We start from the raw sequence: 15,507 nt of genomic DNA, 5'->3' as shown, positions 1-15,507 counted from the left end.
GCAGCAGTGAGTGTATGAAAAAATAAATAAATCAGAAAATAAAGTACCCACAGTACCTGTCAGTGCCACCTGTCCCCAGTACCATCTGTCCCCAGTGCCACATATAAGTGCCATCTGTCATCAATGCCATGTATAAGTGCCATCTGTTATCAGTGCCACATCAGTGTCACAGGTCATCAGTGCCATGTGTCAGGGCCATCTCTCATCAGTGCGCACTGATACATACTGATACATAGAGAGCACTGACACCAGCACCGAGATAGAGAGCACTGACACCAGCACCGAGATAGAGAGCACTGACACCAGCACCGTGATAGAGAGCACTGACACCAGCACCGTGATAGAGAGCACTGACACCAGCACCGTGATAGAGAGCACTGACACCAGCACCGTGATAGAGAGCACTGACACCAGCACTGTGATAGAGAGCACTGAGACCACACCAGCACCGAGATAGAGAGCACTGACACCACACCAGCAATGAGATAGAGAGCACTGACACCACACCAGCACCGAGATATAGAGAGCACTGACAGCAGCACTGATACCAGCAACTTGCTGCGGGACCCAAAAATATAACACCACTTAACCTCTTCAAACAGGAGGCTATGGACATATAGTACGGTGTGCTTTTTTTGTACAAGGAAGTGAGCCAAAGGTAGAAAAAAGGTCTGTGTGCTCGATTAAATAAATCGTTGATAGAGTTATGCATATACATGGTCTACTGGTCACATGTGTTGAATTCCTCCGAGATCCATGCCTCATTCATTTTTATAAATGTGAGGTAGTCAACACTGTCTTGAGCTAGGCGAGTGTGCTTATCAGTCACAATCCCCCCTGCTGCGCTGAACGTCCTTTCGGACAGGACACTGGACGAGGGGCAAGCCAACAGTTCCATTGCAAATTGGACAAGCTCTGGCCAGAGGTCAAGCCTGCCCACCCAATAATCCAGCGGTTCATCACTTCTCAGAGCGTCCACATCGGCCGTTAACCCAACGTAGTCGGACACTTGTCAGTCTAGGCATTCTAGGCTGTATCTGGATGATACCTGTCGATGGGTCGGCTGAAAGAATGACCTCATATCAGAAGTCACCAACACATCTTCAAACCTCCCTCTTCTTGCAGGCGCTGTTGGATGGATACCCGCAACTCTTTCTCTGGGAGTGGGAATTCCTCCTCTGCCACCGCACGCAAAAGCAGAATGCAGCATTTCTCGAAGCAAGGCCTGGAAGTGCTCCATTCTGACAGCCCTCTGTGACGGTGGTAACATTTCCGCCATTTTGTGTTTGTACCGGGGTCGAAGTACGTTGCCACCCCTTGACCTTTATGCTTTTTATACGGGGGTCCCTATTAAAACACTGGAGCATGAAGGCCCCCATTTGCACTAAACTGGAAGCGGTGTGGTGGCCTGGCTCCTGCTCATCATCCAGGATAATGTCATCCTCCTCGTTCTCCTCTCCCCATTCACGCACAACAACAGGGATCCCAGAAAGGTTTACAGCATGCTTATTGCTCCTCCTTATCCACCCTGGCACCATCCTCCTCTGACTCCTCTTCAGACTCCTGTTGTTGACTTGTCTCAGAGTAGCCCCCCCGGGAATTCATCCAGCATTGTGACTTCCTCAACTTCCTGCTCCTTCACGGCTTGATCAATGACACAACGCAATGCACGCTCCATAAAGAAGGCATAAGGTACCATGTCACTGATGGTGCCATGGCTGCGACTGACCAGTTTGGTGATCTCATCAAATGGCCACAGAAGTCTGCATGCGTCGTGCATGAGCAGCCACTGGTGCGGTGAAAAAAAACCAAGCACCCCAGAACCTGTTCTGCCGCAGAGTTCGTACAGGTAGTGGTTAACTGCACGTTTCTGCTGGAGCAGCCTATCAAGCATATAGAACATTGAGTTCCATCACTTTGGGCAATCACAAATAAGATGTCTGACCGGCAGATTGTGTTGCCGCTGAATGTCAGCAAGGCAAGCCATGGCCATGTAAGATCTTCTGAAATGGGCTGAGATTTTCCTTGCCTGCCGCAAGATGTCCTGGACCCCATGGTATTTGACAACGAATCACTGCACGACCATGTTTAAGACGCGTGCCATGCATGGTACATGTGTAATTTTGCCCTATTTCAATGCGCTAAGCAGATTGGCACCGTTGTCACACACCCCTTTACCAACTGTCAAATTGAGCGGTTCATCCCTCCTCAGAGCGTCCACATCGGCCGTTAACCCGATGTAGTCGGACACCTGACGGTCTAGGCGTTCCCTTATGCTGGATCCGGATGACACCTGTCGATGGGTCGGCTGAAAGAATGACTTTATATCTGAAGTCACCAACACATCATCAAACCGGCCTCTTCTTGCAGGCGCTGTTGGATTGGTACCCGCAACTCCTTCTCTGGGAGTGGGAATTGCTCCTCTGCCAGCGCACGCAAAAGCAGAATGCAGCATTTCTCGAAGCAAGGCCTGGAAGTGCTCCCTTCTGACAGCCCTCTGTGACGGCGGTAACATTTCCGCCATTTTGTGTTTGTACCAGGGGTCTAAGTACGTTGCCACCCAGTACTGGTCCTTGACCCTTATGCTTTTTATACGGGGTCCCTATTAAAACACTGGAGCATGAAGGCCCCCATTTGCACTAAACTGGAATCGGTGTGGTGGCCTGGCTCCTGCTCATCATCCAGGATAATGTCGTCCTCTTCATTCTCCTTTCCCCATCCATGCACAACAACAGGGATCCCAGAAAGGTTTAAAACATGCTCTTCTTGCTCCTCCTCATCTGCAACGGCACCATCCTCCTGTGACTCCTCTTCAGACTCCTGATGTTCACTTGTCTCAGATAGAGTAGCCCCCCTGGGAATTCATCCAGCATTGCGACTTCCTCATCTTCCCGCTCCTGCTCCTCCACAGCTTGATCAATGACACGACGCAATGCATGCTCCATAAAGAAGGCATAAGGTACCATGTCACTGATGGCTCCATGGCTGCGATTGACCAGTTTGGTGATCTCCTCAAATGGCCGCAGAAGTCTGCATGCGTCGCGCATGAGCAGCCACTGGCGCAGTGAAAAAACCCCAGCTCCCCAGAACCTGTTCTGCCGCAGAGTTCATACAGGTAGACATTAACTGCACGTTTCTGCTGGAGCAGCCTATCAAGCATATAGAAGGTTGAGTTACATTGCGTCGGGCAATCGCAAATAAGATGTCTGACCGGCAGATTGTGTCGCCACTGAATGTCAGCAAGGCGAGCCATGGCTGTGTAAGATCTTCTGAAATGGGCCAAGATTTTCCTTGCCTGCCGCAAGATGTCCTAGACCCCAGGGTATTTGACAACAAATCGCTGCACGACCAAGTTTAAGACGTGTGCCATGCATGGCACATGTGTAATTTTGCCCTGTTTCAATGTGCTAAGCAGATTGGCACCATTGTCACACACCACTTTACCAACTGTCAAATTGTGCGGTGTTAGCCACTGATCTGCCTGTGAACGCAAAGCTGTAAGGAGTGCAGGGCGAGTGTGGCTCTTGGCTTCCAGGCACAACAGATGCAGCACAGCATGGCAACGTCTCACTTGGCATGTCGAATAGGTTCTGGGGATCTTGGGCGGCGCAGCGGAAGAGATGCTAGCAGCGGAAAAGGAGGAGTCATCCGAGGAGGAGAGGGCGGAGGATGGAGTAAGAGGAGGAGGAGAAGAAAGGGCAGGCCTGCATGCAATCCGTGGTGGTAAAACCAAATCTACACGGGTGCCATAGGTTACATGCTTGATGGCTGTCAGAAGGTTCACCCAGTGGGCAGTAAAATTTATATACCTTCCCTGCCCGTGTTTGCTAGACCACTTATCTGTGGTCAAATGTATCTTGGCACAGACACTGTGTGCCAGAGATACATTCACTTGCCGCTGAACATGGCCATATAGCTCTGGGATGCCCTTCTCTGAGAAATACTTCCTTCCTGGGACCTTCCATTGTGGTGTTCCAATGGCCACAAATTTTTGAAAGGCCTCCGAATCCACCAGTTTATATGGCAGTAGTTGGCGGGCTATCAGTTCTGATAAGCCAGCCGTCAACCGTTGGGCAAGAGGGTTATTCGGCGTCATCATTTTTTTACGATCGAACATTTGGCCCACAGAAGCCTGCCTTTTTCCAGAAAAACGTGTGGACGGCATGATGGAAGGTGGAGTGGAGGACAATTCTTAGGAGAGAGGAGAAGGAGAATTAGAAGACGAGGCTGGATGGTGAGAGCCTGGAGTGTGGCTTTGTGGGTTCCGTTGCTCCCACTGGGCTCGGTGATGGCAGGTCATGTGCCTTCTTAAGGCGGTCGTCCCTAGGTGAGTGTTGGGCTTACCGCGACTTATGCGTTGACTGCAAAGATTGCAGATAGCAACACTATTGTCAGCAGCAGACACGTTAAAAAAGCTCACACTGCGGAGCCATGTGCCGGTGTCCTGGGAGCGCCAGATGTGACCGTACATGGTTGATGCCTCACTCCTGATACATTAGCAGTCTGCTTTGTCCCTCCTGTGCAATCTAAGTTCTGCCTGCTTCTCCTCCCTATCTGCTGGTCCATATCTCCTCCTCTTCCTCTCTTGTGGGCACCCACGTGACATCACTAGACACGTCATCATCGACGTCACCTTCCCCATCACTAAAATTAGAGATCTCGGAGTAGGCAGCAACACCAGGGACCAACCTCCTCCTTGGGCTGATCTGGGTACTGTCGTCAGACTGCTGAGTGGCGGTTGTTGCTACCTCCTCTTCCTGATCCAATGCCAAGAGTGGCTGCGCACCGGAAATGTTTTGATATGGATCGGAAAATAATTCCTGTGACTCAAGCGGAAGGTATGTGCTGGTGGTGGTGGTGTTGGTGGTAGTGTCTTTGGGGGTGCACATAGCAGAGAGTGAAGAAGAGGGTGCAGATCAAGAGGATAAGGAGGGTGCAGAAGAGTAAGGCTGAGTGAGCCACTCAACCAAGTCTGGTGCGTCCTTTGACGTAATCGCACGCACCTAATGCAATTTGCCACTTTGGCTCAAGCCTGTTGCTCCTGCCCTACCCCTACCACCCCTGCGGAAGGGCCTGCCTTTTCCTCTGCCTGTTGTTTTTTAAATGACCCTGTGACAAAAGTCTCTAGAGAAGTGCAGTATGTATGTGGAAGAAGGTATATAACACCCCGCTTCAATCTGTCGTTTTTGGGGCCACTGGTCTATCACACCAGTTATAATACTTTTTTTATTGCGTGTGTCGCTCTTTGTAGTATCACTGCAGAACCGCTCAGCAGTCACAATGCTGCACAGTGGAAATGCACTATACTATGCTTTCTATATGTGTGCAAGTATTTTATACGTGTATTACATCCCTATATACTGCACACCAAATAGTACACCTATACCAGTCCTTAAAAGGACCTTTGTGGACCTAATAGTAGCTAGCTAGTAGCTAGTGAATTGCAGACTGTGCCTGCTCCAAACACCAAACTGTCCCTCCCTACACTGATAAAAGACAGCTGCAGAATCAGTCAGGAGCCACTCAGCAGCACAGCAGTCAGCAGTGCAAAATAATATACTTGAAAGAAAGTATATTCTAAGTGTATTACAACCCTATATACTGTACACCTATACCAGTCCTTAAAAGGGCCTTTGTGGACCTAATAGTAATAGCTAGTGATTAAACTGACTGTCTAAAATGGCCACCAAATCAGGTCTATTTATAAGGTAGGGGTTATGTCCATTGTCCAGTTGTCCATGTGCTGAAATGCCTCAATTGGCTGTCCTGTTGTCATTGCTGGCTTAGCCCTTCCTCCTCTGGGCTGGCCGCTCAGCTGTCAGCTAATTGCTAGCTCTCTTCTCTCTCCTCAGTTACCAGCTGTTACTGATGATGCTCGTCTGGCCTGCCTATTTAAAGTCTTCCAGCTCATTTCTCCTTTGCCTTCACGTTTAGTCACATCACTAAGAACCATCTCCTGCTGTTGTTTCAAGACTGGCTTGCTAACATCCCTCCTGGCTTCCATCCTGCTTGTAGTTGCTCTCCTTGGATCCCTGACGTCTGGACTGGCTGACTACCCGATCTGGCTACTGGACTCTGGCTTGCTTGACTATGCTTTTTCCGATTTACCTTTTTATTTTTATTAATGCACAAGTGTGATTTGATTGTACTTCTGTCTGTCTGTTTCATGGTTCCTGACACCTGTACCCCATGATGGATGTGTCATCATGGGTCAAAGTTCTTTCACAATGTAAACGCATATGTCTGCCACGTGAACAGTGCCAGAAGTCCGCTGGTTTGGCGAATCACGAACAAGCAAAATTCGCCGTGAAACGACCACCAGGCGAACCGAAAACCATCCCTAATGTCAGCTCCCACGTATTATCCTATGAGTGCATGGGACCGAAGGTCTTAGTGTTGTTGAGGGTTTTGCCTTGATCATGTGGCTGGTTCCAGAATGGCAGGGGGTTCAGATGGGAACCCAAGTTTCCGGTCGTGGTAGGTGGGAGAGGAAGAAATCCATAGTTGGTCAATTTTTTGTACCAATCTTTGGGAGTAAGGATTGGAATAATTTGTTGTTGGTATGTCACCAGGAGCTTGGTTGGAAAGCCCTACTTGTACTTGACTTTTTTTTCTTGTAATATTGAGGTGATGGGGGAATGCTCTTATCTGCATATTGGCTTCGGAGAGGTCACTGAATAGAAGGGCATTTTTATAAAGTGCTGGTAGTGGTTTAGTGGATTTGGCCACCTGTAATATTTGTTTCTTAATATGGAAGTAATGCACTCTCGCTAAAATATCCCTTGGAATGTCAGGGGAGAGGTGTGCAGGTTTAGCGATTCTGTGCGCCCAGTCAATTGTGTTGTCTTGTGCATTTAAGCGGGGTAGTAGTCGTGAGAATAGCTGTTGCAGGTAAGGAGTGATTTCATTTGGTTTTATAGACCCAGGGACGCCTCTGAATTTTATATTGTTCCTCCTGGAACGGTCTTCTAAATCTGCCAATTTCAGTTTTATGTGGTGCATTTCAGATGCATGGGCGTTGAGCAATTCATTGTGTTCTCTGACGTGGTCATGCATGCTTTCCTCAAGCACATTTGTTCTTCCTTCTAGGCAGTCTACCCTGTCATGCATCTGAGATACAGAGAGTTGTAATTCTCTGTGCAGATCTTTTTGTAATGTAAGGAGCCTAGATTCGAGCATGGACTCTGTTATAGGGTTGTCTGATGCAGGGATGGCTACAAGAGCTGGGGTATGTGCTGTGTCAGTGTCTCTGTCAGCCCACTAGTGTTTCTTGTGCTGGGGTTCTTTGCTGAGGGAGATGGCTGGGGAAGATGCCAGCCTCTTACCTCAATCCGCGTTGTGCTGTGAGGATGAGGTGTCTGGTGATGGCAGGGTATCCATCTCTTCCCTGTTGTTGTCCCCAGGTGACATGGCTGGGTATTACCCCTGCAGGGGAGCCGATCATTGTGCTTCTACTGTCTTGGAGCAGGATGTCACTGAGGTGATGTGTCTGGAGCCGGTGCCATCTTGGGCCTCGTTCATGGCCACTTAAGTATAGTAATCTGGGAGACGGCGGGGTGCGGGTGGCTTATACCACCTTCTAGACATGCCCGGGATGGTCCTGAATCCTTTCCCCCTCCGTGTAGCTGGAACGAAGGTTGGAATGTCACCTGTAGTGAAGGCAGATCCTGCTGGCGATGCAGAGCTCAGGCTTCAAGCCTCCATTGCGGTCCGCTGCTGGCCACGCCCCTGGAGAGGATTTTTATACTGAATGTTTTCTATAGTTATAGTAAATGTGAGGACCCTGATGATGTTTTTTTTTTCCATAAAGTATTTTATTTAGATTCAAGAAAATACAGCAAAGAAGGCAATACAAGGTAATCAACTCAGATCAGTACATAACAGAATTACAGAGTATCCGAGTATGGAGGGTACCTGTGGCAATACAGAACAAAAATCGGTGTCAGTGGTATTGAGCAGATGCCCACAGCAGGAATACAAATATGTCAACATAACTGGGTGAAGGATCGTAAGCAATGTGAAGTTTCTCCCCCGCCTGTGCCCTGAAGCTAAGGCAGGCGAGGGGAAGGTATAGCAAGACAATCTCGTATCTCCAAGGAGTAGCAGAGCACCCTAGTTATGGCACGCTCGGATACCCTTTTCTCCGTAAAGCGGGCATATAGGTAGGAGGGGGCAAAGAAAAAGAAAGAAAGAGGACAGAGGAAGGATTGGAGAAAGGGATGGGAAGGAAGACATGGGAACAAGAGAGAGAGAGAAAAAAAAAGGGGGGGAGGGAAAGTACTGGTGGATCCGCCCCTGCCCTCCCCCCAATGGGGAGAGAGAGCCGGGCTGCAGTCCCTGGGCAATCCTGAGGGACATACTGACGATACTGGTCTGTGGTGCCAAAATGGGACCAACAAGCCCAGGTAGCGCAAAATTTGTGCATGTTTTCATGTGCAGTAGAAATTAATTCTTCCATTTCTCTCATGGAGGAAATCTGTGCGAACCATTCCCTAACCATCGGGGCATTAGTAGAGCGCCAATGTCTGGGTACGCATAGCCTAGCTGCATTCACCATATGCATAGCCAGAGATTTAAAGTATACTTTTCTGGGTAGGGACGTGTGATGCAGTAGAAATTGGTGTGGGGTAAAGTCCAGGGTGTAGGTCGTGATATGTGAGATGAGACTGTGGACCTCTCTCCAAAAGGGCTGAATGACCCCGCAGTCCCACCACACATGGAGCATCGTTCCCACCTCTAAGTTTCAAAACCAGCACTTGTCTGTAATATTAGGGGAAAATTTATGAAGAAGTGATGGGGTTCTATACCATTTTGTGATCACTTTATAACCATTTTCCTGAATCGCAACATTTAGCGAACCTTTGTGTGAGTGCTCATGAACAGTGTTCCACTCCTCCGTCGATAAGGGTGGGTGTAGGACTCTGTTCCAGGAATCCTGGGCTGGATTGGAAGTCTGCCTTGACGTCTCCATGAGAATGGTGTAGAGAAAGGAGATCAGGTGTCTCTGTGGTGTTTTGCGATAACGTAAGGACTCAAAGGGCGTGAGGGGTCACGTCCACACTGTCTGGTCAGAGTGGGTTGAAAGGAAGTGTCGGATTTGTCTATAGGTCCAAAAGGAAAAAGCTAACGTCTTGGAGGTGGATTTTATGTCCTCATATGTCAGGGGTTTGTTGTTAGAGTAGAACTGGAGTGGTAGGACATCCTTGTGTGGCCATTCCCTGTGCAAGAAACCCTCGGAGTCCCCCGGGGGGAAATCAGGATTTCCCCGCAAGGAAGTCAGGGGGCCTGGAAAGAGGGCCGGAGAGCCCTGCGATCCCAACTTCCCAGAGGCAGATAACGTAGGATAAATGAGAGGGTGAGCTACTAGGGCACTGGACCAGTTCTTACGGGGCTGCCACGGGAGCAAGTGAAGTGGGCCTCTCCAGGGGCACCCACAATTTTTTCAAGGCGTGAATATTCCAGTCCGCAATCCTCGCGAGCAGGCAGGCGGTATGGTACTTTTGAAGATCTGGTAATCCTATCCCCCTCTAGATTTAGGAAGAGTGAGTCTAGCGAACTTAATGCGGGGCGGTGCGCCTCTCCAAAGGAAAGTGGACCGCGTTTTACGACAGGTTGCGAAAAAACTCGCAGGTAGGGAGATAGGGATCGCCTGCATAAGGTAGAGGAAGCGGGGTAGTATTATCATCTTAAGTAGTGCCGCTCGACCAAGCCATGATACGTTCAAGCTCATCCAGTCCTTAACAAGTTGTTGAGACTGTAATAGGGTTGGATGGAATTTTTTGGAGTACAAATCGGACAGGCGGACTGGAATACGGACGCCAAGATAGGTGAAAGAGTCCTGTTCCCATCTAAAGGGAAATGATTCTTGGCAATGAGTCACCTCTGAAGTCGGGAGGGAGACATTGAGAGCCTGTGACTTGGCGTGGTTAATCTTGAGATTAGACAGGGCACCAAAATGAGCTAAATCCTTGAGAAGGTTAGGTAGCGAGATGCGGGGAGATTGTAAGGACAATAAAATGTTGTCAGCAAATGCTGCAACCTTAAATTCCCTGTCTTTGACCCTAATGCCCTGGATGTTCGGGTTGTCTCTTAATCTGTTAAGGAAGGGTTCCAGAGAAAGTATGTAGCGGGCAACCTTGGCGTGTCCCATTGCTAATGGGGAAGGCATTCGACAGGTGGCCATTGACTTTCACTGCCGCGGTGGGACCGGAGTATAAAGCCATTATGTTTGAAAGCATTTGATGTCCCAGACCGAGGGCGGCAAGGGCTTCTCGCATATAGTCCCAGGCCACCCTGTCGAACGCCTTCTCAGCGTCTAGTGAGAGGAAAAAAACCCCCATGTTGATGGAAGTGAGCCAATGATGTAGGTTGAGTGTGCGAATGGTGTTATCCCTGGCCTCCCGGCCCGGGACAAAACCTACTTGGTCTAAGGAGACTAGATCGGAAATCAAGGGGAGGAGTCTATTGGCCAAAATCTTCGCGTACGCCTTGATGTCAACGTTTAAAAGAGAGATCGGACGGTAATTTGCAACTAGAGAGGGGTCCTTACCCTCCTTAGGAATCACCGTGATGTGGGCCACTAGCCTTTTCTCTGGCTTGTAGAGGGGATTGGAAAGTGCATTAAGAGTGTCTAAGAGTTTGGGGGCCAGTGGGTCTAGAAAGGCTGTATAATATTGGAGAGAGAACCCGTCCGGGCCCGGGGATTTACCGGGTTTCATTTGCTTCAAAGCAGTGGTTAGTTCCAGAAGAGAGATAGGCTTTTCCAGATCTAATGACTGCTGGGGGGATAGAGGCTTCGGGCTATAAGTAGAAAGGAATTCCTTAATGCGGGCAAGTCGTGTTTCCACTGTCTGTTGTGTTAGCTTGGGGGAATCTAAATTATAAAGTTTGAAATAGAATTGCTCAAATTCCTTGGCGATATCCTCATTCTTGACCAGGAGACCCCCCTGAGGCGTACGGAGATGGTGGATTACAGAGGATAGTTTTGAATCGCACGGGCCAGAAGACGGCCGCACTTGTTGCCTTGTTCGTAGAAGATCCTCTGGCCAAGAACGTACCGCCTCCTAGCTCTGCTACCTAGTTCTTGAAGGAGTAAATTACGATTGTGGGTCAGTGCCTGAAGAGTGGCCTGCGCTTGGGACAGTTTATGTGAAGCTTCCAAAGATTTGATAAACCTGAGAAGGGAGTTCACATACTCCTGCTGTTGTTTTTTGGCTTTCGTGGCCAGGGCTATTAGTTCGCTGCGGACCACGCATTTGTGCACTTCCCATAGGGAGATAGGTGAGATCTCCGGGCTCGAGTTTTCCGCAAAATATTGCTGCAACCATATGCGGACGCTATCTAGGACCAAGGGATCTTTTAGGAGAGAGGGGTTCAATCTCCAAGTCTTATGTCTGGAAAGAGACTCAGGAAAGGCTAGAGTAACTGTAATCGGGTGGTAGTCCGATAAAAACATTGGTTCGATGGTGGCATGTTGAAGACAAGGGAGGTCAGATTGAGAGAGAAAAAAATAATCGATCCTAGAGTACTTTTGATGGGGGGCCGAGTAAAACGTGTAGTCCCTGTCAGAGGGAGACAGAGTGCGCCACGCATCATGGAGGGACAATGCTTGTAGTTGTAGGTTGATCTGGTGAAGTGCTTTGTAGGGTAAAGCAGAGGAGCCCGTGGAGCAATCCAGCAGGGGATTCAGAGGCACATTGAAGTCTCCTCCCAGAAGAACCACGCCGGACCGGAAAGAGGCTAATAGGTCACAAACTTTCCTAAAAAAGGCGACCTGGTGGTCATTGGGGCAATAAACATTAGCAAGAGTACATGGTCTGGAGGAGTACGACCCCTTAAGAAAGATAAACCTGCCTTCAGGGTCAATGAGGGAATCCGAAACCTGAAAGTTAGCATGTTTGGAGACAAGAATGGAGACACCCTTAGTCTTGGAGGAGGGATTGGTGGAGTGGAACACCGTTCGGTACAAGTGATTGGTCAATTTGGGGATGGCGTCGGAGCGGAAGTGGGTTGACTGTAGGAACATAAAGTGCGCTCTATGTTTAGAAAGTGCAGAAAGGACTTGTGACCTTTTCTCAGGAAGGTTAAGCCCCTTCACGTTGAGAGAAATACACTTCAGAGTCAGGGGGGGCATGGTTGGTGCACACAACTACTCTAACGTGAACAGTTCAAGAACGAATGTCCAGAAATCGTCTCGTTATACCAACGCTTACAATTAAAGCAGGTTTGAGGTGAGATGCCACCAAATAGGGCAGGGGCGGATCCAAGCCGGGTCGGAAAAAAAAAAAAGGGGGGGAGAAAAAGGGGGAGGGGAGAAGAAGGGGGAGGGGAGAAGGAGGAAAATTAAGGGAAGAAACAGACAAGGAAGGATCGAGGGGATAAAGCCAGAAAAAGAGCAGGGACAGGAGAGATTCAGGGGGTAAAGAGGAAACAACCAGAGGTGGTGCTAGCCAGCTAGGCCACCTAAAGGGAGAGAGAGATCTGGAAAGTCAGCAGGATCTCAATGAGACCGCTGTGTGGGAGCGGAGGAAAGGACGGAAACCTCAGGAGGATCACGATCCTGGGAGGGTAATCGTAAGTAGATTGAAACAGAATAGGTGTAGGTGGGGAACCTATGTGAAAGGCAACTCCACAACCATTGGTACAATATTATAGGAGCAAGTAAGGGCTCTAGAGTCCAAGGCCTATGTCTAGCAAAAACAAAAACAAAGAAACAGGGAACTTGTGTAAACTGCAGAATCACATGAACCATCCTGCCAGACTGTGCCCCAAAAAAAAAAAAAAGGGGGAGGTGGGTTCGGGATAATCACATAGCACAGACAAAGCCTACGCAACCCCATAGTGAGGGTGGGGTAAGGCATCCCATGAGCCGAGGAGGCCCAGAGGGCGCACCCCGCTACGATGCAAGAACCCACTAGCTGGGATCTCGAGCCTGCACAGGGGAACGGGGGAGCAGAGCTTGGGGGCCACCACACTAGAACCCATGTAAAGGCAAACATGACATTTCAATAATTCTAAACATAGCATGTCTAAGCTAGTAGGCATCATCCAGGCTTCCGTCAGCGAGGTAATACAGAGCAGACATAATGAAAAAAAAAATTAAAAAAAGGGGGGGGGGGGTGTTATAGAAACGTTTTTCTTTGGTGCAAAAACTGCGGCAGAAGCGTTGGTCCATAAGCCAGCAAGGGCGAAGAGATGCAGTCGGTAGGCAGTTAGCACTCGACATACCCCATAGACAAACAGGTTACAGCAAAGAGGACACGGCATCTGAATGCTGAGTGGTCGGGTACCCTGATGATGTTTTATACCTACAATAAATTTATACTCAAATGATAATGCACTATCGTGCCTCTTGTTTACTCTAAAACATATCTGGATTATACCACTGGCGGGGTCCTGCAAAGCCGTTATACTTAGAGCCCAGAGGTGGTTCAGCTGCTTTTGTAGACCAAACTTGATTGTGCGCTCACATTCCTTTAGTTGAGCGCAGTCACTCAGGGGGGAGGGGAACATGTGTGGAAAGTCGCTGATATTATTCCCTGGATCATCATCATAAGAGTTACTTATGGGACATTATTATATATTTTTTTCAATATATTTTCTCAACATATACCTTTTTCAATGTGGACTTGCTGAAAATTGAGAATGGAGGTCTCTGCTGACCACACGGGGCTTCCATTGTGGGGTCTTCTTTTTATCACCGGACCTCTCTATATAGACATCTTACTGGCTGATACTTTGGTGCTGATTAGTACCAGTCTTGGCTATGATTGGCACAGATTTGTGGAGGTAACACCTAGAAATACGAGTCTGTATAAATTGTGGCCCTAAACGGGGTAGGATTCCTTTGTGACTCTGAAATACCAACTAGATGTATGCCGGGGTAGTAGGTACTGATTGATCCTCATAGTTATGGGTTGTAAATGACAGAAATCCATCCAATTCTAATGCCCCATACACACATTCCAATTATCAGATGATAAAAATCACTTTCGGACAGATCGATTGATAATCTGATTGTTACTACACAGCTTTCGACCGCCGATCACAACACTTTGTCCAATCAAATCTGGAGTGACAAACACAAAAACTTTGCTGGGACGACAGCCCATCGTATGACAATCATGTAATCAGTACAGTATGCGTCTGCTAAAAGTCGGCAAACACCACAAATGATCGGAAACGTGAAAATAAACCAGAAGGACACAGGGTCACACGTATTTGACATCATTTAAAATACGTAGCTAGGCACAGCGGAAGATTTTTCCAGAAATGTACAACAAAAATCTTACACATATTTTGCACTGTTGTATTCGATATTCGTTTTATAAAACAAAATGCAAACGATATGTCATACGATAATCGGAACGTGTGTACGAGGCATAATACTTTCTAATTGGAAAATCAGTCAGCCAATTGTTATCCACAGAAGGGATAAAATCCTCCTTATTGGTTCCATTCATTGCACTACAATTGAGTTTATTGTTTGTGCTCCTTCCAGGTGATGTCATCTCGGGTCATCTTCTGATGTCATGGCGACCTCTTCCTCCTCATCCTCCTCCCCACAAGGTATGACTGCTGATCCTGACCATCCTTTCCAATGTTTTCCTCCATCTCACATCTCCAGAGATTGGAATTAGATGATAGGACATCTCATGTCTCCATAGTCTGGACATTTCCTGTAGACATCTGGTCAGTCCACCCATTAGAAGAGTTCAGGAGCTTTTCATCAATTCCACCATCACATTCCCGTCTCTTCAGATTTTATCTATCATTGATGGAAATGATCTTCTGAGATGGTCCAGTGATCCATAATGACTGGAGGACCCCACATTTTATGGCTATATTTGTAGTGGTCGGGGGAATTCTTTTTTTTCTAAGGAGAAAACAGCCCCGTGTCACATGACACATACTGCTGGGAGATTTGGGGGTAATCAGAGTTCTTAGTTCACACTCATCAGACACATCATTATTCAGGGGGGAGGTTTTTAAAGGTTTTATTATTTTCTTTTAGTTTACTATGAAACAATCAATAAACATGATGTTTAAAATGATCATCCCTACATCTACATTAGGAGGTCTGTATATAAAAATAATTACTATGAGTTTATGTCATTTGTAGTCATCATTAAAAATACCCATAATTTGTCTAGTAAATTTACTTCCTATGATCATCAGCTCATAATGCGTTCATTTCATAATATGAAATACCTCACATACCAAAATACCTCAACCAGTAAGATTTGGCCTTATGACCACTAGATGGAGCTGATGATCACAGGAAATAAACATATTAGACAAATTATAGTGATAATTCACAAAGGTAATGTTTAAAAAAAATAGCCCCCCTAGGTGTTTGTACCCAATATTCATCCATCTGAGAGGTAACTTACCACTATGGAGGCAATCATATGAGATTACCACAGGGAATCCAATCCCTCCATAGGATAATATACATATGGACATATTGGGGGATCATTTCCTTTCCCTTTTATATGCTCTTTATAG

General features: G+C 47.6%; 1 protein-coding gene across 3 annotated transcripts in view; it reads left to right on the top strand.

The window, feature by feature from the left end:
- The window catches only part of LOC143963524 (NACHT, LRR and PYD domains-containing protein 3-like), a 121,117-nt gene that overhangs the window by 21,209 nt on the left and 84,401 nt on the right, over positions 1-15,507 (top strand). For all 3 annotated transcript variants that reach the window (XM_077473196.1, XM_077473195.1, XM_077473194.1), the window contains exon 2: positions 14,501-14,568. In XM_077473196.1, coding sequence (XP_077329322.1) covers positions 14,532-14,568 — 37 coding nt within the window. In that variant the 5' untranslated portion in view covers positions 14,501-14,531. The remainder of the gene's footprint in view (positions 1-14,500; positions 14,569-15,507) is intronic.

This window comes from Lithobates pipiens, unplaced genomic scaffold, assembly GCF_037356315.1.
Source record: "Lithobates pipiens isolate NorthernLeopardFrog02 unplaced genomic scaffold, aLitPip1_a1.2 Scaffold_8, whole genome shotgun sequence".
NCBI classification, from domain to species: domain Eukaryota; kingdom Metazoa; phylum Chordata; class Amphibia; order Anura; family Ranidae; genus Lithobates; species Lithobates pipiens.
This window is presented reverse-complemented; position numbering and strand designations above follow the sequence as displayed.